Source organism: Cuculus canorus, chromosome 10 (assembly GCF_017976375.1).
Source record: "Cuculus canorus isolate bCucCan1 chromosome 10, bCucCan1.pri, whole genome shotgun sequence".
Lineage (NCBI taxonomy): Eukaryota > Metazoa > Chordata > Aves > Cuculiformes > Cuculidae > Cuculus > Cuculus canorus.
This window is the reverse complement of record NC_071410.1, coordinates 15,654,970-15,682,193: the sequence shown is the minus strand read 5'-3', so window position 1 is coordinate 15,682,193 and position 27,224 is coordinate 15,654,970. Positions and strand designations below refer to the sequence as shown.

General features: G+C 38.5%; 1 protein-coding gene across 7 annotated transcripts in view; it reads right to left on the bottom strand.

Moving 5' to 3' along the window:
- GRIA3 (glutamate ionotropic receptor AMPA type subunit 3) overlaps positions 1–27,224 on the bottom strand; it is a 155,246-nt gene that overhangs the window by 102,951 nt on the left and 25,071 nt on the right. For all 7 annotated transcript variants that reach the window (XR_008451393.1, XM_009571388.2, XM_009571389.2 and 4 more), the window contains exon 3: positions 18,100–18,339. Coding sequence is in view for 6 of the 7 variants with exons in the window: in XM_009571388.2 (XP_009569683.1) it covers positions 18,100–18,339 (240 nt within the window). In the remaining variant the exon portion in view is untranslated. The remainder of the gene's footprint in view (positions 1–18,099; positions 18,340–27,224) is intronic.

Sequence of the window (27,224 nt, the reverse complement as noted above, 5' to 3'; positions counted from 1 at the left end):
TGCTTACTTTTTTTTTTTTTTTGGCCAGAAGCTGTGTAATTCTTTTCTGGCTGGCTTGTTCCGTCACAAACAGAATGACCTTTATCGAGTGGTCAGCAAATGTGATGGTTTTAACAGAGCTATGTTGCAGTGAAACTGATGCACCATGACTGTACCATTGCCCATAGAATGGAGAGGCTCCACTGGGTATTGTCAAAGCAACTCAGAGCAGCTGAATGCAATAATCCAATTAGTGAAAGAGTTCATGCATAAAAAGTTCACACGTAAAGTCACTTCCAGGCACCACTGGAAAACAAGACCCCAATGGATAAAGGCTTGCCTTTTAAACTACGTTTCTACTAACTGCAGAAGAAAAAAAATGGGATGACCTTGCAATTTGACTTAATCTAGAGAGACCACAGGTCCGGAAGGGGCCAATTCTCCTTCTAATACTGTGGCAGAGTTGTTTACTAGAACACAATAGTATGCACTGGTCCTTTGTGGTCAAGGCCACAACTGAGGGAAGAGACACCAATTTCTCTGTACTCCACAAGGAGTTCAGAAAAGTTTGCTTTTCAAGCAGAGTAATTTTTTATTACTGAGCCTAATGCATTTTGGAGACTTTCTCCGTTGCTTAGGATTTTTGCTTTGAAAACTGAATAGAACAAAGGAAAAGCTCTCACCAAATTCAACAGGGGGTTTGTCACGGTATTTGCAGGACTAGCATAAGAATAAATGATAAATGCCATTGGGGCTAAAAAAATAAGATAATCTCAATACTAGATTTTGTCGAGGTTCATCCACTCCATCTGCAAAAATACTCTAACCACTAGAAGATGCAACTAAGCACTCTGGCTTCAATTGGCTCCAGTGGTACCACAGCACTATTCATCTTCTTTACGAGATCAGACAAAAATAACAGATCGGTCTGTCTGGAAAGTACTGTGCAAGAAATATGACAGTAAGAACCTGACTGCTGCTGTGTGATGGTTCTCGTGTCTAGTAGAACCTGCTCTCAATAGCCTTAGCTCTTAAACAGCTCCTTACCACAGGCACAGTCCAGACATCTGTTTCTGAGAATCATTCCTAATCCGAATCCAAATTAACAGCTGGGATAAAGGGAAAGCATCTCTCTTTTACATCAATAAAATAATGTTATTACTCACTTTGCTAACTTGTTGCTTAACTGAACAAAGTTTAAAAGTCTACAGAGATAATGCATGATCAGCGCTATGCAACAGTACTCAAATTTCACAGGGAAACAACTACACTACACAGAAAATAAAATAAAAAAAACCAAACATGAAAAAGTTTGCTCTGCACCTGAACAATTTTACTCAAAATCTGCTATATTTGTCTTGGCAAAATGTGTTAATGATAATTAAGGACATGTTTATAAATATCTATCCATGATCAATGAATGCCAAATAATTCGGCATTCAGAAGGGCAATAATTCTGTAAATTAATGTTAAAAATAATTGCTAAATATCTGTTTTGCCTTTCACCAAATTTAACATGGAAACATATTTATAATATGTTTACAGTGTTTTAATTGTGATTTATTGTTTTTTAAATAGTTATTAATAAAATAAAACAAATTGGGGATGATAACAATTGAAGGCAGGTGTGCAAATAATTCTAGTCTCAGTAAAATTACTTCCTTGTATATAACAGTATGATGTGACATTTCACTGATATGTGGAGATCGCTAAAATAATGTCCTGATACATTTCTTTTTGGCACAAAAGCAGCAGGTTTACTGCTGGCTGGTTTTCTTCAGTAAAGTGTGGCCATTGGCCATTCTGAAATAAATTAAACATGTTCTTTGATATCCTGCGTGAGTCACATATGGACATATAACTTCACTGACCGTTTAGGGAAGCGTCCTATTAGCAATTACAGCTCCATTAACTCAGTAAGAGAGCTGGCAAATTTTTTTCAATTAGTATTACATTTACTGGAAGACTAGCACTTGAGGAGAGGAGGGGATGACGGCTACAAGGTAATTCAGGCCAAACTGAATTTATAACTCTGGCTGAAAAATGTGAAGGAAAATATTTTTCAAAATGAATGTTAATGATTTTTACTTTCAAAATCTGAACAAAGATTAAACTAAAGGTTAGTCTTGATATAATGTGAATCATAGAATCATAGAATAGTTAGGTTTGGAAGGGACCTTAAAGATCATCTAGTTCCACCCCCCTGCCATGGGCAGGGACACCTCAGGCTGCCCAAGGCCCATCCAACCTGGCCTGGAACACCTCCAGGGATGGGGCAGCCACAGCTTCTCTGGGCAACCTGGGCCAGGGTCTCAGCACCCTCATGGTGAAGAAACCCTTCCTAATGCCCAGTCTAAATCTGTCCCTCTTCAGTTTATACCCATTGCCCTTCATTCTATCACCACAAGCCTTTGTGAACAGTCCCTCTCCAGCTTTCCTGTAGTCCCTTCAGGTACTGGAAGGTCGCTATAAGATCTTCTGAAAGCCTTCTCTCCTCCAGGCTGAACAACCCCAACTCTCTCAGCCTGTCCTCATAGGGAAGCTGCTCCAGCCCTCTCATCATCTTTGTAGCCTCCTCTGGACCCGTTCCAACAGTTCATGGACCAGACATTTTGCAGATTTTTTTCCAGCTTGGTCCAAAATGAATTCTCTAATTTCTGTTTCACTAATTTTCCACTCTTTCTCAAGTTCCACCTGACTTTAACTTGAACAAAATTTTCTAAGTTTTAATTCTGTCAGTCAGGAGGGGAAAATATAAGTTTGTTACTGATTTTTAATAACCTTGTGCCGTATTATCACAGAATAAAGTAGAAAGTCCTGGAAAAGGAAATGAGAAAAGACCTGAAGAGACAGCACTGCACCAAGGAAAATTCTGTAAAGGACAGAATTCTGTAAAAGAACACCATTAAAAAAAAAAAAAGTAAAACTAGGGAAATACAAGAGCTTTCAGCTCTTCTTTAACAAATATGTCCCTAGAAAAATCCCTGAAGAATCACAGAGAAATCATTAAAACACCATTTTTAATAGGTTACGGGAAACTAGTTTCCCTTGTGGCACAGCGACTTCTGCTTTTATCGCTTCTAGAGTCTGGTCTCCATATGACAACTGAGGCTGCTATTCTTCATACTGTGACTCATACAAATATACCTCAAGTAATAAAGATGAAACTAATTCTCAATTTTCTAGCAAAACGTCCACTGAAGCCTCTCTGTTTCCCTTCATTCTAGTGTCATAATCAGCGATTATTTTTTTAAAGTAGTTCTCAAGAATTCCAATTGTGGTAGATGCTGTAGAAACAAAGCAAAAATGTATTCCCTGCTCACCTTCAGGAATGACTGCAGGTTAAATACAACACTTCAGCGGATTTCTAACACCTGACCTCAAAAGTCGTATAAAACATGACAATCAAAACATTGCAAAGTGGCCCATGATAAAACTTCCCATTATTGATACAATGAACTCAATTGTTCTTAAGCAAACATTTTAAATAGCATCTGTTACTCATGTGAAGTCCTAAAAATCATGTATCTGGGATTCAGAAAAAAGAATGCATTTGAATATCAAACTATAGGAGAATATTTCATCTTCTTTTGTAATAGTGGTTTTGAACAAGTTTTTATCTCTGTGCTACAATGCTGTTGTTTGAAATGGACCTGTCAAATTATTTTTAAACACACAAGGCTAAGTCTTCACCTGGGCAAATCTGCGTTGCTTCACTTCAAAGAAATGCAATGAATGGCTTTTTCTGTGCTCTCAGGCATATTCTGATTTTAACTCAACTGAACCGACTTGGTTACGTTCAGCAGCAGTCTGAATTCTCTGCAGTAAAAGTTTTAATGCTAAAAACGTTTTGACAAAATCCAGCTTTATAGTCAGAGGGAGGTCACTAGAGTTGCAAAAACCACTATATGCAGAAAAACACAGATGAATATCCCATAAACAAAGACCATATCTATGCAAAATGAATAGCACTTAAAACTTAAGAATAAATACCATCATTGCTCCCATTATCTTTTTATCCATGATTTTCATAGGAGACCAAATAAAGTGTTATGAGGATGCAGCTGGCATCTAAAATTCACTTTAAGAGAGACAACGATGTGTTTCTATTGCCTACTGTGAGCACTTCTTGAAGAAGGTCAATCCAGAGATTACTTAAAATTAAATCTAAACTGTAATGGTCTACAGCTGCTTGCACTTAGTATGTTCAGCTTCATATAGATTATTAATGAAAACTCTCTATAATTCGATACACTTCAAACTTTTGATGCCCCTGTTCTTACTTATGATTCCAGATGTGTAGTCTCACAGTAATTGTTAAACTAATGGAAATTACAGCTGTATAAATGGGAATCATAATCAAATAGCTGATCTTAATATTTCCTTGTAAGTAAACGGTGCTTTAATGCATAAGTATTATCATGTGGCTCACGTTAAAAGGGAAGCATGATTTGGTCTTATACAGATGCTGTGTGCAGCCAGACTGTTCTTTGATTTGTAGCATAAGGAAAACATGCAAACTAAAATGGTCATTATTCAAATATATGCCATTCACATCCATTTTGTTGCTTTCTTTGAGAAGCGGAGCAAAATGGTTCCAGAGAGGACAACTACAATAATAATTACACTAATGCAATATATATGCATCATCTAAAGCAGCAATTCTCACTTTCATTGACATATTTAAAAACAGACAGATAAGGAATGAAAACAACCCTGAAAAATCCTTTAGGACACCCAAATTCATGTTAAATCTTGGAAAATAACTATCCTTTTCATATTACTAGGGGTTTTTTTTCTTACTGAACAGGTCAACTGCCACACTGTCATGCGTTTCAGATGTTTTTGTTCAAACTGTCTCCGTGATGTGGAATATCTCCAAATCCAAGACTAATAAAACAGAGGCAGTTACTTTGTAAGGCTTTTTTTTTAAAATAGCATAACATGAAACTCAAACTGTCAGTGCATAAATTACTGCTGCCTTGAGGCTGCAATAACTTACGCATCCTTGTACTCACCCGCTCACATACCTCCCCTTTCAAAGAGAAGCTCAGATCTCCCCTCCCGCCCCCATCCCTCTTCCTCTTTGTGGCAACCATTACAAGGTCATTAAAAATAGGTAGGCTTATCCATTCCATGTGTAGGTGAGGGAAGGTAAGGAACTGTGGAACAAAAAGCAGAAAAAGCAAACAGGAGGGTATAGGGGTTTACTTTCAAAAACCCTCTGCAAAAATGTTACTGCAATAATCATGTGTTCATGTAACTCATTATTATTTCTCTACAGCCAGGGATAATTTGATTCTATTTCTTAATAAAAACTTGATGTAATCTGAAGTTATCATTGTCAGTTCATGGGCAAAACCAACTGATCAATAATGCTAGTACTACTAAGCAATAGGCAATTCTATCTACAGAACAATTACTGACACCAGTGTAGTCAGCTGGAAGGTTTGATCTTGCTGAGCCAAACAATGTCAGAAGACAGGCTGCTTTATTTCCCTTTTTTTGTTGTCCTCCCCCCCCACCCCTTAAAGAATGAAGCCCTATCTTTCTAAGAACAGATGTGCTAAACTACACAAACTGACAACTAATATTTACACTTAAAATCATAATTTCCTCCTTTTTTAAGCAGGGAAAAAAAAAGATAGTAAGAACTAAGATTACAGCAAATAGCACTCCATGATGTAGAGACACATTTACAATATCTATGATGGTGTTTTGTGTACATAATGCTGGCAAAATAATTAAACTGCACTGAAAGGATTTTATATTGCAGTTCTGACTTAAAATAATCAAATTAAATTCTTTATTAATTAATGGATGTAGTATATGACTTTGACATTTCATAAAAATGAGCGACAATTATGGATTCTTTCATATATTTTAGATGGCCCATTAGGACATAATGGCAACTGAAAATTACATTCAATAAAGGAAATATATTGTTTATATCACAACTTTATTCAACATTTTATTTTATTTGATGTATTCACCCATTAGAACCACCCATACTTGGGTATTAACTACACCACTCATACTAAAGTGAAGGCACCCAAGAGCTATAATAAATGCTTTCCCGTATTAATTCTGAGACTATATAATTATTTTTATATCAACAAGGGGATCATAACATAAATTTACTAGGCCATATATAGCCACTTACTACAAAAATGACAATGTTACGCCTTTTGAGTGACCAGCACAGAACACCTTGGTAAAAAAGGGCACCTGAAAGCACCTGCATGATTTGTCATATTTATCTGACAGCTTCAGAGTGCTTAGAATATTCTAAAGTACCATGAGAAAATCTTTAACGATCACCGTCATGCATTTACTTCTCTGGAAAAGTCTCCTTAACTATGACTGAGACTTAGACAACCTTAAGAACAGCTCAGAGCTGCTGTCTTTGAGACTCCTCTGTACACTGTGTCCTAAGGAGAACATGAAGAGAACGAAAAAGGCTTTACAGTGATCAGCGACCATTTCATTAGTCTAAACTAGAGCTACTAGAAGTGTCTCTCACTTCACAAAGGGGAAAGGAGCCTCTGTTAAATGCTCACAACACGTAAGTGGTGATTAAAAAACACAGCTGAACAAAGCGATTTGAATCTGTCTTTGGCCTTGGGTAGTATGGTTCGATGCAGTTGAGTGGCCGCGTATGAAGTGCCCACGTGTCTTTATAAACCCATTCTCAAGGACAGTTGGGCAGATTATTGTAATCCAAGTTACAAAAAATGAATTATTATCCCTCTGCTCTGCATGAGTAGACAGCGGAGAAACAACTCATAATTTCATAAGGAGCAGAAGAAATGCTATCAAGACATTTGCACTTCATGCAAATAACAGCAGTCCCCTTTGATCCAGGATGCGCACAGCCCTGGCAATTCACTGCATACTATGATTATCAGCACTGGCAAAAACATCCCCAAATCAAACACCACCTCAGGAGCTCCTAAGAAACCTTAACCACCTGTTTGGTATCTGTTAACCTTTCTAGACTGAAGCTGTCTTATCATGTCAGTGACAAACTGCAACGCCCACAGCTTACCAAGCATTCCCAGCCCCAGCGTAGAACACCGTGCTGGGACAGAGAACAGAACTGGAGTTGTGTTTCCAGTAGTTACAGTTCTGGCTTATGAAATTCTTCAGTTTCAGATATGATGCACCAGCCCACTACTGCTACCTGGGCAAAAGCCCCTCACCCGACTCAGGCTCCATCTCATTCACCTGCAGGGAGCACACACCTACTTGCATGCAAATCCATGACTCTGCTGCACACCCGCTTCACAGAGCGGTGCCTAAGGAATCAGGCCCTAAAAAATGAAGGAGAAACACTTCAGCAGTAAAGGGGATACTTTGCTCTTGTAAGAGATGACAACACTGTGCTTAATCTCTTGAACAAAATGAAGAGAGGCCCTGACTAAACGCTGCTATGCTGTGCAAACCACTGACCGGTGATTTGTTTCTTTGGGCTGCTGACAACCAAGGTAAGTCAGAAATACTTCTAAGTGCAAAGCAACAGGCTGTGAACACAACGAGCTCAGGATCAAGAGTAATAAAACCTTAGGTCACCTTTCTCTCCTGATGATTCTTTGAGTCATGAATCAAAGAAAAAGAAGTGGCCAGGAAAAGCTGTGCACCCAGAGCTGAAGAAATTAACAACTAGTTGTTATCGAGTATAAAATCAATGTCAGGAATTTCTCACTTTTTTTTTTCTTTAGAAATTAACGCTTAATCACTTTATAGGGGTATATTTCATTCCACAGTACGACAGTAGCACACTGTCTTACGTACCTTCTGAAATGCATGCCCACAGTGCTGTCCTACTGTGAACTGCAAGGAGAGTTAAAAAAAAAAATAAAAAAATAAGTGTAATTTTAAATGTGTCATGAGAAACCAGAGAAAAATCTATCTCTGTAAGAGAAAAATCCTTTTAAAACTCCTTAACCTAAATACAATATGAGGTCATTTTACCTGCCAGCGGAGTGGGTTTGTCATAAACGCATTCACATTTATTTTTCTTCTACAAAGCATTTGAGTCATCTTTATGCTTACTGAGACAGCTGATATTTTCTGAGAAGAAAAAGGCATGTGGTTAAACTAGTTTGGTAAATTCCCTGATGCCTGAAAGAAGACACTACATCTAAAAGGGCCAAGTGTAACAGATGAAGGAAGGTACTGAAGCCATAAGCAATGGATTCCTTCATATAAACTCCATGGCAAACAGCATTTAATTAACTACCTTAAATGCAAAACTTCTCAGTAACCCATTAAGAGTTTTTTCGAAGACACGAGTTTTTTCGAAGACACAATTTTTTCTCTAGGTAAGAAGGGAAATTAACGGTAAAATATAAGGGAATTCTCATGTAGGAATATGAATAACTATTTTTTATCAGTAACCATGGCACTGGCTTCCAGCATGACATTCTGCACATCTCTTCAGTCAAAGTTCACCCTGCTTTCAACTCAAAGGTATTTCCACGTATGTAAGTAGATGAAGATCAGGTTCTTAACCTGCTGATGAGTATAACACATCTTCCATCTGAAAAGCAGGACTGAAATCTCTTGCATGCCCCATACAGATATTATTGATTTTTATTCATTGTTGTTTGAGACCATCAAATGAAAATCGCTTAAAAGCATAAAGCCTTTAACAAAGCTCGATTTTTACACACCATTCACGCAGCATGCTATATAGCCCTGTATCAAAAAAATTCAACCTGCATATGATGCCCTTCTTTTGGTAGTGAGAAAAGAACATGTCATTGCTTGGCTGACAGCCTGCATTGGAGTATGAAAGGCCACTCTACGAAAGGCGAAGCTTTGATATACTAATTTGTTGAGATACTTCATTTTACTCAATGTCCTGGTTTGAACCAATCTGCAATGAATTCTCTAACTTCTCAAGAAACTGCATTTTCTGAAGAACATGTTTTTCAAATATTGCTGAAGTTACTGAAATGCCGTAAATCAAAGGGCAAAAAAAGGGTCACGCCTGCAGGGAGGAGCGGACAGCACAGGTGACGCAAAACTGATCAACAGAGTATTCCATTCTATATACGTCATATGAGTACAATGCTGAGGGATCATTAGGGTCAAGCTGTCATTGTCTATGGCTGGTGTCCTAGAAAGACTCTGCCTTCAATCCCAATCCATGTGTTCCTGAATCCTGTTCGCTGCTGGGTCCAGCCTGGGACTTTTCCAGTGCCTGTCCTACAGCATGAGTGGTGACATTGATTTTGGTTTTGTATCTATTCTATTATTTTCTTATTATTTTTCCTTTTTATTTTTATTATTTCATTAAAGCTGCTTTAATTTTTTTTTTCCAACCCATAACTCTCTCTCTCTCTCTCTTATTCCTTTCCCTAGTTGGGGTAGAAATCAGGACTACACTATCCCAGGAGGCTAAATCAGGACACTTACACATTCCTCAACCATTGGAGAACTCTCCCTTGTGTTTGGCATATTTTGATCACTTGCAACTATGGCAGTCATTCTATTAAGCCACAGCTGCCCATGCTCATTCTAAAGAAGTTCTTCCCCTGGTGAAGAATGGTTCATTTGTCTGTGCTGGGATCTTCTCACTATCGCATCATGCTTGCAGAAGTGAGGTCTTGCATAGCATATGTAGGGAATCTGTTCCTTCATTGTGAATAAGAAATCATTATTGTTCCACAAAATATGATGGGCCACCAGCAATAGCTCAGGTCACTCAGGTTAAGAATCAACTATTTCTACGTGAGGAAAGAGGCACCGGAGGAGTAAACGCCATCTTAATTGCATTAAGGTATAGGATGTCATAATGTTTCTTTTGAAAATGCCCCATAAAGAGAACATGCCACTCCACTGAAATACATAGTAAAATTCACAGGTTAACGCAATGTTACACATCTCTTTCTGATACATACCTGAAAATTGCTTCACCTTGATGCTATTAATAAATAGTGCTGCTTTCTTCAGTCTCACTCGAGCGTACCACCTCCCATTATGCAGACTTTAAGTCAACAAGACAGTTCACTTCCACGAACAGAATCAGCACCACTCCCCAGGTGAAGCTAGCCTTGCTCTGGACACCAAAGATTTCCAGTCTTTAAAGCTACGCTGCATATACAGGTGCAATATAATAAACCAAGTAACTTCAAGTATACTCCTAGATCTATCGGGTGAGATTCGTTAAATAGATTTGATAAAATTAATGGACAGTCCTTTGCATATAGACTTTCTTTTCCACAACCTCCCTTTGTTGTCTGAACAGTCCTTTCTCCTCCCCGAGACCAACAAATTCCACCCTGTTCCAAGCGAAGCCTTTCCATCACCTCTAAGGCTTGGCTTTGTGTCAAGTTCTTGCCCTTGTCTCAGAGCTAAAGGGGCAACAACCCCTCTCATGTATCTCTTCAGCTTTCCCCCCTCCATCTGCACTTGGTAACTATACTGAACTTCAGCTTTGTTTCAAGGAATCTGCAAATGGTGAGAATCCCACATTTGAGCCTTGCTGATATACACAAAATGAAGCAGGGAAAAAAACCTTCTGCCACTTAAATTACTTGTGCATACAATAAAAGCATTAGACGTTATGGCTATACCAAAAGTTGATAAAACATGCATATTTATGAAATGCTAAATATTTAAATGCATGCATTTACACAAGTCAGTTTATAAATAACAACTGTTTACAGACTTAATCTCTAAGGCATGGCTGAGTGTCAATGCTGCTAGTTCTCTGTTTACTACTTAAGATATTCAGGGCCACAGCTCATGTTCCTGAGAGTTCCAGCTGCTTTTGTTAGGACCACGAGAGTTGCACATATCATGCTTTCACATATCATGCTTCAGGCTGCCAGAAATAATTTATCCAGGACTTCCCTGTTCATACTCTGTACCCTGAACTTTCTGACTGTTTTACAAGCTAATTTCACATAAAGTGAGGTCAGATTCTGGTGCTGTCTCAGCCACAACCGGATTCACACTCACTATTGTGAGCAGATGGAAGAATGGATGATGCCAAGTCATCCCTGCACAAGCAGGATCGGGGCTTTGTCATACTACACTCTTGCTCTGGTGTTCCTGCTTTTCATGAATGGGCTGACACGCTGCCTTATTCTCGGGGGCTCCACGAAACAAGACACAAATTTGTGGAACATGGGCAGCTATTCCCCTTGTTGCTGGAAAATACTGCTGCAGTAGTGTGCCTACCAACAGCTTTAAGGGACACTCAGGCATTTTGTCTGGGAATCTGAATACCAAACTGAATCCACCCTGTATATACAAGACCTGTAAAGAGGCACGAAGGTGCCGTACAGAATTCTGCCACGAACTCTATGCTGCTGATCTTCAGCTGCATCTCTGTCTTGCCAGTATGATACATCTCATGCTGGATGACTTTCAAAGTTGACTCATTCCTCTTGTTCCTAAGCTAGAAAAACGGTTTAAGTGATTACCAGGGGTAAGCTAAACAAATACCAGCTAATGGGAAAGATCAGGAGAAAAATGCTTCAAGCGCTCAGTTCACCCAAAAAAACAGCCAACATCCATTCTCCCACACAGGGTCTCAATGTTTGTTTGGGGAAGGATCAGTAAAAGGGCTTTCTTCTGTGTCTGTGTACCACAGAGACCAAGATAAAAGGACTCTGTATGAGACTTTAGAGATTGCAGAGGAGATAAATGGAGAGTGATTATCAAAAGCTAGATTATTGCCGAACACATTTAGGCAGTAAAGTCAAACAGTCCAGCAATCCTGGAATGTTTCATTTAAGGTTCTGGCATCTTTCCTGAACAGCGCCTTATTTCATACATTACACAGCTGAAAGCAATGAAGCAATGCGCCCTAAATAAACATGTCAACATTTGCCTCTTTGTCAGGGTAAATTACCTATATTTCATACAAACATTGCTAAGCAGTATCTATGACTTTCCATTCTACATAAATACAAATCCTAGGCATTGCAAGATGGTAAAATCACTCATTCCCAAAACACTGATAGCGAAAGAAACAGATCATTTCCTTATTGCACATAACTACATGAAGTATGATTGTTCTTTAAATCTAAATAATCGATCTTCTACCATAAGGGTCTTTGAACCATTGAACCATAGCAGAGATCATGAGTTAGGAGAAAATTTCTGGACAGTAGTCTCTGGGACACATGATTCTTCAAATGCACAGACCTGTGACGCCCGTGCCTGTGATATGGAGGTTGAGCCTCAGCTTGGGAGGTCTTGCCGAGATTTTATTCCTTGCTGTGCATTTCTCAGCATATAAAGAAGTGGGAAATAAGAATGAGCTCACCTACATAGCTACCTAAATGCTAGCAATTGATATTGTCTACACGTTATCCCCATGATCCTGGGCTGCTGTCCAAAACACTCCTGCAAAAGAGCCAAAAAACTCAGAAAAATCAAGGTTTGCAGTAAGTCTTCCCTGTTTTGTCGCCCTTGGTGTTTTATAGGCTTCTAAACATGCTTTGAACGTTCCGTTATTCTTCACTACTGACTGATATTTACAGAAGATAATGTCAGGAATTTAAATCCTTTCATAGTTTTGAAAGTGTAAGCAGAATACATCGCATCAAGGTGCATTGCATTTTAGGCGCAACTGAGAAGAATTAAACAGGTATAAACATATTAGCAGAAAAGAATTATAATTTTAAAATGGAACAAGCCCATGTTTCATTCTGAGGAAACCACGAGACAGCCTTAAATCATTTTCCTTCATGCAAAAGATTCAGACCAGTTCTCCAGTGAATGGAACAACCCCCTGCTCTGAAGAATAAACATATTAATGAACAGCTCAGCTATTGATTCTTTAGACATTTGACTGTTCGGGGGTGCTGAATTCAGAGTTTACTAATGTTGGTGTATCTGCTACCACCAGTTTCATTTTGCCCTTTTACTGAAGTATATAAATCAAGATAAAAGCTCCTGACGTGTAGAAAGACAATACAGAGTTTAACAAATGAGCTAAGTGGAAGCAGTAGTTCTTTTGTACCTGTCTGCTGATAGAAGGTGCTTATAAGCAGCAATCAGTCATTCTGTGTTGGATTACACTTGTCACTGCTGTTTTCAGAAGTGACTCAGTCCAGTAGAACCAATATTCCAAAATCCCTAGGAATCCACCAGGTATGAAGCAGCACGTTTTCAGATTCCACAAAAATTAATCTTAGCCCAGATGTTTTGCAAAAAAATGAAATGTTATGTCCTACGTATCAGTCATTTTCAGTGCAATCCTTATTTCATAAAAAAAAAAAAAAAAAGAATTCCATCAATTCAATTTTGTGGAAGATATAATGAGCCTGGTTCTACATACTGCTTCTTTTATCAGCTCCAATCTCACATTCTCGAGGGAAAGCAGTACAGAACTGTCTTGTCCTTTGAGCAATAGACAACTAACCTCATTTTGTAAAATCAGAACTAAACAGAAGAGTTATTCTTTGTCTTCAGAAGACGCAGTGAATCAGACCTCATTGCCTTGAACCCAAATTAAGGCGATTTGATGCCTTCCACATAACAATCAAGAAGCTTACAGCTGTACCTCTTTTTTTTTTTTTTTCTTTTTGGCTCTTTACCTGCTGTTGCTTTATGCAACAGGGTACCAAATGCTTTATATTTTAAGGGACTAAGTCAGATCATATTCTCTGAAGCTATATTTTCAGGTGTTCTGCACCCTTACCCATCCGTTATGTTCAAGTTAAATTTCTGTTTCTGTGGCAGTAAGCATTCAAGTCATAATTGCTTTTAAAGCTGATATTTTCAACTCTTCTTAGCCACATAACCCAGAGGTTTAGAAGAACACTTCTTGCCTCAGCCTTAATCCAGCCAGTGTTAAGCAATTAAAAAAAAAAAAAAAATTAGCCAACAATAAACCTATTTACCAATTTTCTTTTTCTTGATTTGAGGTATTGCTACTTATCTACTGACATACTAAATCAAAACTGAACCAGAGAAGAATTTTAGATTTAGAGAGGTATTTGCCATAAAGATTGCGATGTCTCTGTACATCTGTCTAGACTGAGATCTCATTGTGTAGGCTGACATTACACAAAGTCAGACACTTCCCTGTCCTGTGATGACTCCCATGATCTGAAGGAAGAGGAAAAAGACTTGATGTATATCACAGAAATCACTTGGTGCAATTTTGTCTAAATTATCTGCATGACAGAAATCAATGTCTTTGTGCACAGTAGGTATGACAAATCAAAGTAACTAAGGGCAAAATGCCTGTGTTGTACTGACAGATGGAAAGGGAACAATCTGTACAAAACAGTGTTTCTCAGGCAAAAATAAACTGAAACATTACTTAAGAAACATTATTGAAACTTAAATAAACAAATGCTTCAGTATTACAAACTACCATTCCATTTTTATAATTAAATGACAAGTGCTTCAAACTTTCACATGATATTAAGATGACTGTGAAAACCAAGAGCTTACCTCTCCAGACACCCATATCAGTGTTAATTTGGTCCACTGAATTCAGTGGAATAACATGTGATTACAGTAATATAAAGCAAGAGGAAAAACAGACGTGTAGACTAGAAATAAACCTGAGGGTTTTCATGAAACATAGTCCTCAGCATGAGATGCAAAAGGTGACTTTCCTGACAAGTGCTACCCAAATTCTTAATAGCTTTCTGTATGTAACCCCATCTCATTTCGTCCTGACACAATCTTAATTAGTCGTAGTTCTGCTGCAGAGAAGCCTACTGAGGCAGTTAGCACCATATAATTAATCAGATATTTTGCACGCATCACAGGAACCAACAGCGTCAACTTACTGATGTGAGTTAATACAAACAGAAAACAACCCTGCCTCTCCCTTTCACATGAACTAAAAGCATGTGGCATGGAACGAACATATGACTATTTCTTCTATACAATGCTTAATGTCCTTTTTTCCCTCAGTAGCCATTTCCCAATGCACTGTTACTCTTTGCAAAGTATAACTTTTTTTTCTGCTGGCACTAACAGAAGAACAGGCAATTTAGTATTTCTTTTAAATTTCAGTTTCTTCACAGAAAAATAAGTCCAGCAATTGAAATAAACAATGATAAGACGTAATTCTTGCTGCTGGAATTCATAAATCTCATATTTTATTTTTGTTCCTATGTGCTTCAGCAGCAAGAAACTGAATTTTGCACCTGCACATAAATATACATTCGAGAGCACAATCTGCAACATTCAGTCATCTCATAGCAACAGAAAATAATGCACTTACAAATATAAACATGTACACCATATAAACTAACTCACTGGATTAAAGGCTTCACTACCTATCTGTGTAATTGTAGACCTTAACTTTATTCTATTGTTTGAGATTTATCTTTGTCTTCATTGCAGGATTCAAACATCACAGTATTGTGCCTAATGTCACCGAGGAGGAAACCATATGATTATATGATTTGATGGCAAAGAAGAAAAAAGCCACTGCTTAAGGAAATCAATTTTATAAAGCTGATTCTCCATTCTCCTATGCTTAAACTGAAATAGTTCAATAAACAGCATAAAACCACAAGAAGGTTTATTTAGTTCTGTATGACATCTGTAATATGCTGCAGTATTTATTAATAGTAAAAGCAATGTTTAATACATGGCAGTGTTTTCCTTCAGCAGAACACTGTAAAACTACTCGCAAAAACAATTTAGTCCTAAACTAATATTCAAAGTAAGAAAGGGTAGTCTAATGTTTTGTTATTTCTCAGATTCTCAGAAGAAACCAGGGAGATAATAATCTTCATAGAAAGGCAGTATTTAAATGATAGTTTATTTCAGGAACTGACAGTAAACTGCTTAACATCTTCTCTCTGCAGTGTTTGTGCCCCAAAGCAGTTCAGTATCTAAGATAGGAATTATTAAAAAGTGTGACAGCTCTGGCGTTTTCATTTCCAGTGGTATCTCAGCAGAGGAACATGTACAGCCTATTCACTATCTGACACAAGGAGTCATTCACCATTATTATTGTTCAACCTCTTGGGATGTTTTTTTCGTATTTGAAGGCCTATCACAAGAAATTAGGCAGCCTACTGGAATTGCCAAATGTTTCAATGCTGTCACCCACACTTACTGCTCACCAAACAAAAGAATCTAATATCTATTTCTCAGCACCTGATTGCCCTGCCACCCCCTCCTATATGAATCTTATTTATTTATTTTAATGCTGAAAAATACAGAGCAATTATAACTCTGAAAGACTGCTACCAAGTTCATTTTAACCTAAACCATCAGTAATAGAAGATAATCAAGTGTTTATTTGTATGTCTCTTTTAGCAGATGGCAAATACGATACCAAACAGCAGCAACAGCGATAGTGTACAGGAAGGAAAGATGAGATGAGGCAAGTTACCTCGAACAACTCAAACCCCACCACCAAGCTGCTCCAATGATCCAATGCCTCTTCCACCCAAAGCCTTTATCTTCTAACCCTGAGCTACATTTTATTATCCTAGAGTCAGCCGCACTGTCATCTAATTCAGATTTCGCTCTCTGACACTTCATCTGAATGTCTGACGTAACATATGGACACCATAACGCGCATGTGAACCACAACAGGTACACAATGTGATCTTGATTAGTAATTTTAAGATTGTGTGTAGAAGGTGAACGGGCAGTCAAGACAAAGCGCAGAAGGCTACAGAGGTAAAGTCAGATTCCTGGGGCTAATTTCACCAGCAAGAGCTGTTTTAACTTGTGACTAAAATCTTCGTATAAACAAGGCAAAATGAAGCCTAGACACAACCTAAACTGTTCCAAAGGGATTACTCACCATAATAAGCTCATGATTAGACTGTGTCTACCAAAGTTTGTACACACTGAGAACAGTAGAACAACACAAGTCTGAGTTCGCAAGTCTTCCCTCATGACCTCCATTACCATCTCAGTTAGTGTGATAGTCACATCATCTAGACAAGTTCCAGTGAAACTCCTCCCGTTTTGGATATTTTTTTCAGTGTGTAAGTACCGAATTTCTTATTATGCATGATCTTGGATGACTGATGCATCTCTTTCCAAAGCAGACTTTAGTAGTCTTAATCATGACAAGTTTCGTCAGTCCTGAAACATATGACATTTTACTTTATCACATGCTGTAAAGTTTATTGCATTTGGTCACATCAAACCTCTCTTACTGAGACAAATGGCATACTCACAGGAGCTTTCATTTAGAAGTGGACTAACCCAGAAATGTGGATGTTTGGGTAGAGGTTTTAAAAGATTTAAAAACTAATGGCATTCTTAACTTCTCCATACTTTCCTACTTGATCTCACAGCTGGTGTTTATCAATGCTAGAAATACTTAAAGCCTCCAAATGAATCAGAAAATTCTGAACTCTTGGCATTCATCTAAAATCAGACTAAGAATTACTTTCTTTTAGCATATGTTGTGTCTTTAACTGGGTAATGCTATTAATCTTCAGTGTGAAAAGCACAGCCTAGTGCACAGCCTGTCTAGTTTTGACAGGAATTGCTACCTTTAGTGCTTCTCAGTAGTAAAGAATTGGCTGAAGCATGGAAACACAAGTCTTAACATGCTTTCATTTAGCAAAATACATCTTTGGTCATTCTTGTCATGTATCTAAATTCATCTCTGGGCACCCATGTGACATATCTAGAGCACCTTTCCTCCAGCAGAGCCCTATAACATCTTATGCACTATATTCTTAGACCATTATTGATGCCTAGACGCCTCCAGAGTGTATCTTAGTATGGATCATCTTCATCCAGTGACGGGAAAAATGCACATTTATCTAAAGTGGTGTGGGATTTGCAATGTCACGCACAGTGTAAGGTTTTGCTCAACAGCCTACCTCATAGTGCCAACTTTATTTATTTTGCATGGACTCAAAAACAGTGGCAAGCGTTGAGTCTGCGGTTCCATGGAAACCAGGAGAATGCTCACATTGCTAACACTATCCTCCAGACAATATCTTTACAAATGATCGGTAATATGAAGACACCTTCTTTTAATTAATCCATCCATTTTAGTTTCTAAAGAACAAATTTCTTCTCTAGGACCATCAGAAAGTGCTACCTGCGCCCAGAAGAATATTGGGATGCACTGCACATATTAATACTGGCAATAGTTATAGCAAGTTATAAAATAGAAAAATCACTTAAGATGATGGTGCTTACCTCGTTCTGTGTCATAGAGGTACACAAACTTTTCCCACTTATAATAAGTCAAGAGACTCAAGATGGCTCCTTTTAATGCTGGCCGCATCTGGATGACAAACTGCACATCGGCATCTGTTGGGAAGCTGGGTGTGACGAAGGATGTGTGAAGGGCTCCACAAAATGATGTCAGTGTGTTCATCGACATCTGGTCATAGAACCCAAAGATGGCATAAACTCCTCTCGAAAACTGTGAACAGACTAACAAAGACAGACAGGGGTGTTAAAGTCTGACATATAAAAGAAGGCAAACAAACTTTTAAAGTGTATGTGAAATAAGCCTTCTAAGCAATCTGAAATCATTCTGTATGATGCAGCAGATGGAATAAATTAATGAGATAATAAACACTAGCTTCAGTGCAGCTGTGAGTTGTACCAACTTTATCACAATTAAACTTGCCTGAGCACAATTTTGATTGCGATTTGTCCTGCTGTATTGTTATAATCCACTAATCTCCCCATATTCTTTAAAAACAAACAAGGGATTACATTCCTTGTCTGGAAAACACTTTCCCTCCCTTGCGTAGAACTGAGAGAGCTCTGTTAGCATCTACACAATATCAGGTCTGCCTAAAATATTAAGATACAGTTTTCCCTGCTGCCCCACCCTGATTCTGATCTGATTCAAAGAAATCTAGATCTTATAGCCCACAACTATGAAATCTCAGTACGGAATCTGGGTGCGGTCTTTTTCAGTGACAATTATGGTGGCTTCTGAACAAGAGAGTAAAAATCTTTCAGAAGCATCTTAGAAAATGTATGGCTCATTACTGGCAAAACAAATAAGGAACACACATTGTTGATTCATGAGACAAAAGTTAGCATCTCTTAACCTAGATGCTGTCAGTCATTAATCATTCTAGTGTACCAGGGAACTCATATAGCATCAGAAAATAATCAAAATGCAGTCAAAGGTGGTTTTTTCCACGTGCACTTATCTGGGGAAATATGCATTCCTTATATGTTACAGAGATGGAGCAACATCCATCTTGGACAAAAATTAAAAGTATTTTAATTTATAAATGCCATCATCTTCATGAGAGTTGCACAGAAAAGAGTGTCCGTGTTGTTCAACTGCAGGAAGTTTCTTTTGACCCTGGGTTCCTTCCATTGAGAGAGACAGCATCAGAGATAGCAAGGGGAGCCTGGTACGCGAGATGCTGGGGCTCTGGCCCATAATAAAGATCACACAACTGAAATACACTACAGAATAGCTGCAGTTCTAAATCAAAACATTTCTGGACTGAGATGAGCAAGTCCCATTCGTAAAGAAATTAAGTTTCCCAGAAAAAAGGTTAATTCAATGTTATTAATTTGGCCTGTCAAGAACTGTATTTAACAACAATTTTTGACTAGCCCCATTAGTCACTTTTGCCAAAATGTTGCATGTTTAACTTAGCAAAAAGCAACGGAAAGTAACTACCAGTAAAGAAGTCGTGACTTCTGCACAGAAACATATAGCATCGTTACTTCTAGAAGTACCATCACAAAACATTTCCTACCATAAATGCTACCATTTGAGATCACTAATGCCTGTTAAAGTACTTTTCAAAAGGATTCTCCACAATATCAGCTCATTGACACAGCATCATGGATAGCAGCTCGAACAGGCAGTCGGGTATGAAAATTCGAATGTCTTCACAGAGATCCAGGTGCAAAAATAGAAAAGCTATTAAGGAATTTCTTTAAGTGTTTAAGCCTCTGTAACAGGACACGACCAATGGTGGATACCAGCAGCAAATAACGACTGATGTAAACAGAAAAGAGACGCTCATGAGGAACAGAGAGGAAATAACAAGCAGCGATTTCTTAAGAAAAGTTTGCAGAAGTTCTCAACCATACTAAAGGTAAGATATAAAAATAGATTTTGTTCCCAGAGGCATGACTGAGGAATTAAATACCCTTTCTAAAAGGCATTTTTAAAAACCAGATGCCAGCAGGATATAAAGTAGAAATGCTACCAAAAATATTATCTGCTGAAGTAATAGACAGAAGTCACTAACTTACAGGTGGGAAAAAAAAAAAGCAAAAATAAAGACTACATTAGAAAGTCTGGCAGTCCCCAAACATTTCAATGGTGTGTAAGTCCTCTAATGGAAATAATCACTGATGCAGGGCTAGCAGAGCTGGGAACCCTCACATACACCGAGTCAGGACCTCACAGATCAGGCTGCTTTTACATCATTTATTAATGGCCTAGTTTACCAATTTTTTTAATGTAGATTCTGTACTGCAGAGAAAGCAGAGGAGAGCAAGTATTCCAGGAAACATCCCTTCTTGCAATGCATACAAAACATATTCTCTAGTGTCTCCTGACCCTAAACCCGAGTATTTCAGGTGATCAGGGGTTCGCCTGTTATTTCTTATCAGGTGTAAGGCTCAGGAATACCTTTGAACCACACCACCACTGAAATCTCTCAGATTTGCAGGCACACAGTATCTGAAAAGAGAGTCACAAGGGGGTTCAGAAAGCCTACTGTGCTACGTCAGCATAGGACTATCATGAAGAACACAGATTAGGACTGCTCGTTCCTACATCCCAGATTCTGCAGAGAGAACGGATGCAGTGCTAAAGGGAACGGACAGTGGCTGGCTCCAGCATGGACCAGTTCCGTTGTGCTGGGAACCAGCTGAGAACTGGTCCAGTTTGTGCTCTCTGTTGTTCTTGGAGATACAGCACTTAGAAACTGTGGCCAACAGTTCAAAAATGGTTTGAGTTTTTTGTCCTTTGGACAAAGCTCTGTTTTGCATGACTATCTTGGATAAACACTGAATGAAGGTGTATTGACTTTCATAATAGATTGTGCTCATTTATGGAAAGAACTCATTCTTAATTTGTGAGTGTTCTGAGAAAAAAAAATAATCACTGTCTGAACAGCCTGGCAGTAAGCAGGAGCAGCCCCAAACAATGCCTAAGAGCCAACAGGAGCCGCTGCTCGCGTAGAGCATCCCAGCGCACGGCAGAGGTTCAGACTGGGCCTTTCAGATATTTGCTAGATTTTTTCTAAAGATTCTGGTGGATCGCTAATAGTATCTTTTAACAAATGCAACCCCCTGCCCAGTCTTATTTCCCCTGATTCCAGGTTGTATTCACTGCAGATCTTTAAGCCTTAACGCTTTTACAGGCTATCTGTCTTCTATCAGTTTTAAAAGATCTTCACCTCTTAAGCTTCTCTTCTTTTTTTCTTGTAGCTTATTCTTCTGGACTATCTATTCTGCATGCTATGTGCGGTGCCAAATCAATTTTACGGGCCCATTTAAAAGGAAAAGAAACCTTTGTTTTTAGAAGGGGAAGCTAAAAGGCTGATTATCTTGCTACTCAATGTTAATTCGCATATTTGAATGCAAAATTTTGTTACAATTTTGCAGAATTGGGTCTTTTGTTTAGTTTGTGACCTAATTCCCTGCGTTGATCAGATGAACCTACTGAACATCCACGAACCCACAGCCATATTGTTACTTGTTTTCTGAAAAACAAACATATAATTACATTCACTTTAATTGCATTATTATTCTAACACCACTGAGCTATAAGTAAAATTAAAAAAGGCTAACAAACCTTATCTTTAAGATGTTTTTATAAACTTTCTGTTGACAATCTGAACAATCCTCTGTTCAAGCAAGGATTTTGGTGTTTTCCTCAATTAATCACAGTTGATTTATATTTGTTTCTCCCTATTTGAAAAATGCAGATGGCCAAACACATACTTTGGCTGTTAAAGAAGAGATTTGGACAAATCCTGAAGCAATCTCATTCCTCAATAAAAAAAAAAAAAAGGCAATTTTTTTCCCTGCTGAGCTATGCCTTTATGAAACTGCTCTCGATTATCGTTATTAATACTGTGGATGTGCATCCGTTTCCAATGACAGCACATAACCAAGTTGCTTTATAACCTGATCTGAAAAAGTCGCAGCCCCCACAAACAAGGGGCAAAGGTCCCGAGCAGCAGGTATCACACAGGGGATCCTAATAAGCCATTATTTTGGCATTAGGTGCAAGGTGAGTATTTATTAACAGAGACTCCACTCTGGGCTTTTCTCAGAGTAAGTTACCTGCCACATGCCATCGTTTTCAGGAAAGGAAGGGATGGTATGACAGAAGCCTGTGAATTCTCAAACATGTCAAGAAAGATCAGGAACTTTCAGGGTATGAGACTGAAGTGTTTCCTGCCAGGGAAGGAAAATGCTCAGAGCCAGAGTGATCACAGTGGTAAGCAGATTTGCTTAAAAAAAAAAAAAGAAAATGAAAAAGCAACCAAAAATCCCAACCCAAATCCAAACAAATCTTTGTTTCTGTACAGCAGAGCCATCCCAAACATCAGAGTAACTCAATGACCCCCAGACTTTGGTTTTACGAGCAGTTCCATTCTCCCTCCAGTCAAATCACCCCCCTCCCCCCCAACTTGCCGAGATTAACCCGATGTGATTTTTTTTTCCACTCAGACCCCAGGTGGGAATCTCAAAAGATGTCCCACTTCACATAAGTTATTAGATGTTTTGTGTGTTTTTAAAAATCATTTTTTGCTTTCTAATGGCATTTTGTTCTTCTACCTTTTAATGACTGTGAGCATTCCTGACATGAAGGCTGTACAGGATCTAACATTTCTGCTGTCTATTACCTTGGAAGCTAAAGTAAAAACTTCTGACACCTTCTCTCCCCTCCGCCCCTTTTTTTTTTTTTTTTTTTTTTTTTTTTGCTTCCAGTTCTTACTACAAAAAAAACTGAAGCATTACCAGGAACACTTAAAAGTAGGTTTGGGTTTTGCTAGTTTATGGACAAAATGTATAACGCCAACAAAAAAATATGGATGGGTGGATCTTTAATACACTGTTTCCACTAGATGATACAGATCATTAATGACTGGCTTGTAGAAGTTGGCAGAACCCTCCCAAGCGCAGCAAACAGTGCACTTCTGCCCAGAGGTGCAACAGCCTGGTAGCTCTGGAGGCAGGGGATGGAGGTTACAATACCTCAGACATTATTACTTCTTCAATACTGCTTGTATGGACAAGTAATTTCCCCTTTATTCACATCAATTTCTTATAAAATAGGTCTGACAAAATTAACCGATGTCAAAGGGGCACTGTAAGGCGTGCCTTGTGGATAATCGTACAGCTTGTTGGGATGAAAGGCGCTGTAGGAGCACAATCACAACTGAAATTATTGCGTGTTGTCATACCAGTTCCTCGGGTTTCTGTTCTGTGTTTTCCTCAGCTGCGAAATAATTTTATTCCCTCCACTTTCCTCTGCCAATTGTGTTGGATTCCAGACAACTCTCACTGCCAGCCTCTGCCAACAGACTAATAGGACTACTTTATAACGGAACGATATGCAGCATATCTCAGAGCAGTTACTATTTTCTACCTATGGTTCCATCCTTTACTTCGTAGCTGTAAAAACGCAAGGGTTATCATTAACGACACTTCATACAGTAAGCATACAGGTTCTCCAAGAGATTGACCGTGCCCCTACTGCTCTCTTTCCCTTTTGTTTTAATACACTGAATGAAAAGGCACACTCTCTACCTTGAGCCTGAGGAGCTCAGCACAGCAGTGCTGTGAATGGAGAATGAGCTACTTTTGGGAGCTACTTTTTGGATTCTCCAAGCAATCAGACCTGAGAGCTTCCCTTGATGACAAACTCATCATATTAAAAACCTAAAAATTAAGTGAACTGCATTTACCTATGTCAAATAAAACCATTTTTTACATTTAAATTGTTAGGACACGGAATTCTGTCAAGAAGAAAATATTTCACTGAATTGTTTAACACTCAGCTGAGAAAATAAGCATTTCTGAAAACATCTATTTCTGAAATAGTTAATAGTGAATATTCTTGGAGATGGGAGGGAACCAAGGAAGTTACAATTTGGAAGTGGATACAAATCTTCCTGAGATATTTGCCATAACATCGCTTCTCATCCTACCTAACAAAGGATCTGCTCTTACAAACACAAAAGAAATCCCGTGAAAAAAAAAAGAATCCTAACTCCAAACCTCACAGCAGAGTGCAAAACAAAATTATCATTTAATCTTGTTACTTTGTTTATGGCAATAGTTTTCTCAGTGACATAAGTGCAGTGTGTTTTATTTAGTTCCTTTTATAACAAACTACTCAGGTTCACTCACCCTGTCTAGTCCCTTCTTCAAACATATACACTTCCTTCAGTTTGCATTTCTTTTTAGAAGAACCAATAAAATAAAGACAGCGCCTTCAGGCACTGGGAGGGCCATATTATTAAATTGCAAATGAAAAGCATAAGGATTAATCCATTTATATTTTACAAACGATTTACTGGAATGTAATTCAAAAAACATGGCCAGATCAAAGCATCCCCAAACACTCTTTGGTCAAGATCCCATTCAAGATTACTTTTTTCACTCTATCACAACTTCATTATGCATCACTAAATGATCTTTATTTCTTAGCCACTTTTCCGGATGACTTTGGAACCCTGATCACAATTACAGCTCCTGGGTACTGGGTGCCGTACAAATACATTATCACAACCTTGGTTTCCTTCAGTATGCCAAGTTATTTATGATGTACATGACTGGACTCATTAAACTTTAAACATTTCAGCCTTTATATACACTACTATAGTCAAATAAATCCCTAACAATGTACATGAATTTGCTGCGTGCTGGATCTTCTCTTCACGCTAAAACATTTGTTTGAATTTTATGAGTGTACGAAAAATGCCAACTTGCAACAAAAATAAACAAACCCAGGCTCTAACCATGCTAGTAGGAACACCAGCGGTGTGAAGTCTCACGCACACTGTGATAGGTGCCTGTCGAGACATGCAATGACTGCCCTGAAAAAGAAGTGCATTATCTGAAGCCAGATCCTTTTAGATGGAAAGGCTGATGGAAGGCACAGTTTCAGAAAGCTCTCTGAGAAAGGTAGCTGAAGTTCATTCCAGTTTAATATACTTTGCCCATTATTGTAACTTTACACAGATAAAGGTAAACCTGGACCAAACCCTCTCTGCCCTCAAGCTGCCAGCCTGATAGATATGCAAATAGAAGGTTTGGTATTTTAAGAAATGTCAATAACAAGGACATCCTTGAGCATCAAAGTGTATAACACAAAGTCAGGCTGAACACCACCTTGATTTAGAAGAAGAGGAAATGGCCTCAAGTTAGGACAAGGGTTGTTTAGACTGGATGTTAGAAAAAATTTCTTTAACAAAGAAGTAGTTAAGTATTGGAACAGGCTGTCCAGGGAAGTGGTGGAGTCTCCATCCCTGGAGGTGTTCAAAAGACATGTCGACACAGTACTTCAGGACATGGTTTAGTAGTCATGGTGGCGTTGGGCTGATGCTGACTTGATGGATCTCAGAGGTCTTTTCCAATCTCCAACCTTAATGACTCTATAGTTGATTGGCCTGGGAAAGCTGTGCTTAGCTTTCTGAAAGGTTTTCATTGAAAGGTCACTGAACATGCTGCAGGTGGTCTGAGTGGCCTGCAACAGGCTGTGCTACTTGTGCTGCTATTACCTACTCACTCACTGGTTAGTTCCCAGCTGCTTCCAGACCCAAGATCATGCAGAGTCTGAGCTACCTCTGTTTTCGAGTTGCTGGCCACAAAACAAAACAAAAAAATAATAAAAATTATAGAACCTTGATGAAACTAAAGCACAAAATAAGTATCTTGTCCTGCAAACCTAGCAAATCATACAGTAGGTTTCACTTTTCATTAAAAAGGCAATAAATCCCTGTATTTACAACAGAATTCTGAAGGCAGAAGAAAGCCACAAGTCAATCCACCCAGTTTCCGGGAAAAGCATCAGTCCCTTATCAGTAGGTCCAAATTATAAAAAGATTTTGTTTAACTGGCATCGCTGTTACATGCTGATTTTTTAGAACACCATGGATTCAGAGTTCTATGAGAACGCTCATTTTGAAAAGCTGTGAATCAGATTATCACGGCTCAATTTGAAGTATAATCTATAGGACTCTGAGGGAAGAAAAACAGGGGTTTAAAGCTTAAAATGGATTAAAGGTAAGAGGATATATACACGCCATACAAATCAACTGTTTGAGGATTATTTAAAGAATACGTTAGGCACTTGAGGACTATACTTAAGTATGCACTGATCAGATTAGTACATTACCTCACTTGCATCTTTACAAGATCGAGTTTAAATTCTCAGATGGGGCACTACAAATTAAAGCCAAGTTTTCTATTTTTAAACACATCCTGGCCATCCGCAATCTTCTACTGTTAACTTTCCATCCAGACACCTGCAAGCTGCTCACAAGGAAGACATCAAATACATACTGCGCAGTTTAAAACAAAAAGCTGTTAGAAGTAAGACTTTAACATTGTTGCAGAACTCAGATTTATATGCTGTGGATTTTCCTTATCTGAGCGCTTCCATTTACTGCCTATGCTGGTCTTGACACCAAGTGAGATGGTAGGAGGAGCAGCAAGAGGTTTCTTTTCATACTCAATTAAACCCACCGCTGGAGAGAAATGAAAAGGCATCGGTATCTACCTTTTGTGCTTTGATGGAGAGATGCCTCTGCCCATTTTCTCCAGGATAATCAATGCCTTGCCAACAACAGCAGTATCTGCAACGCCAACACTCTGCTCCTGATGGACAACTCCACCATCCTGGATGATTGAGAGTTCAGGCACTGGCCCCAGGTTTAGTGAGTGTTAGAGACTTAACATGTGAATATAAAATACTTCATTGACCTTTTGTCCTTTAAGAAAAAGCTTAGTCTATCCTATATACATAACCAGACACTCCTTTCTGATATGTATATTCTAATACAATATTCTATTATGTTATAAATAGGTTATGTATATATGTATATATAGTGTGAAAGGGAGCCACAAGACCTCCCATACAAGGACAGCCTGAGAGAGTTGGGCTTGTCTAGCCTGGAGAAGAGAAGGTTGCGGGGAGACCTTAGAGCAGCGTTCCAGTACTGAAAGAAGGCCTACAGGAAAGCTGGGAAGGGGCTCTTTATCAGAGGGTGCAGGGATAAGAAGAAGGGAGATTTGGATTAGATATTAGGAAGAAATTCTTCACTGTGAGAGTGGTGAGACCCTGGCAAAAGCTGCCCAGAGAA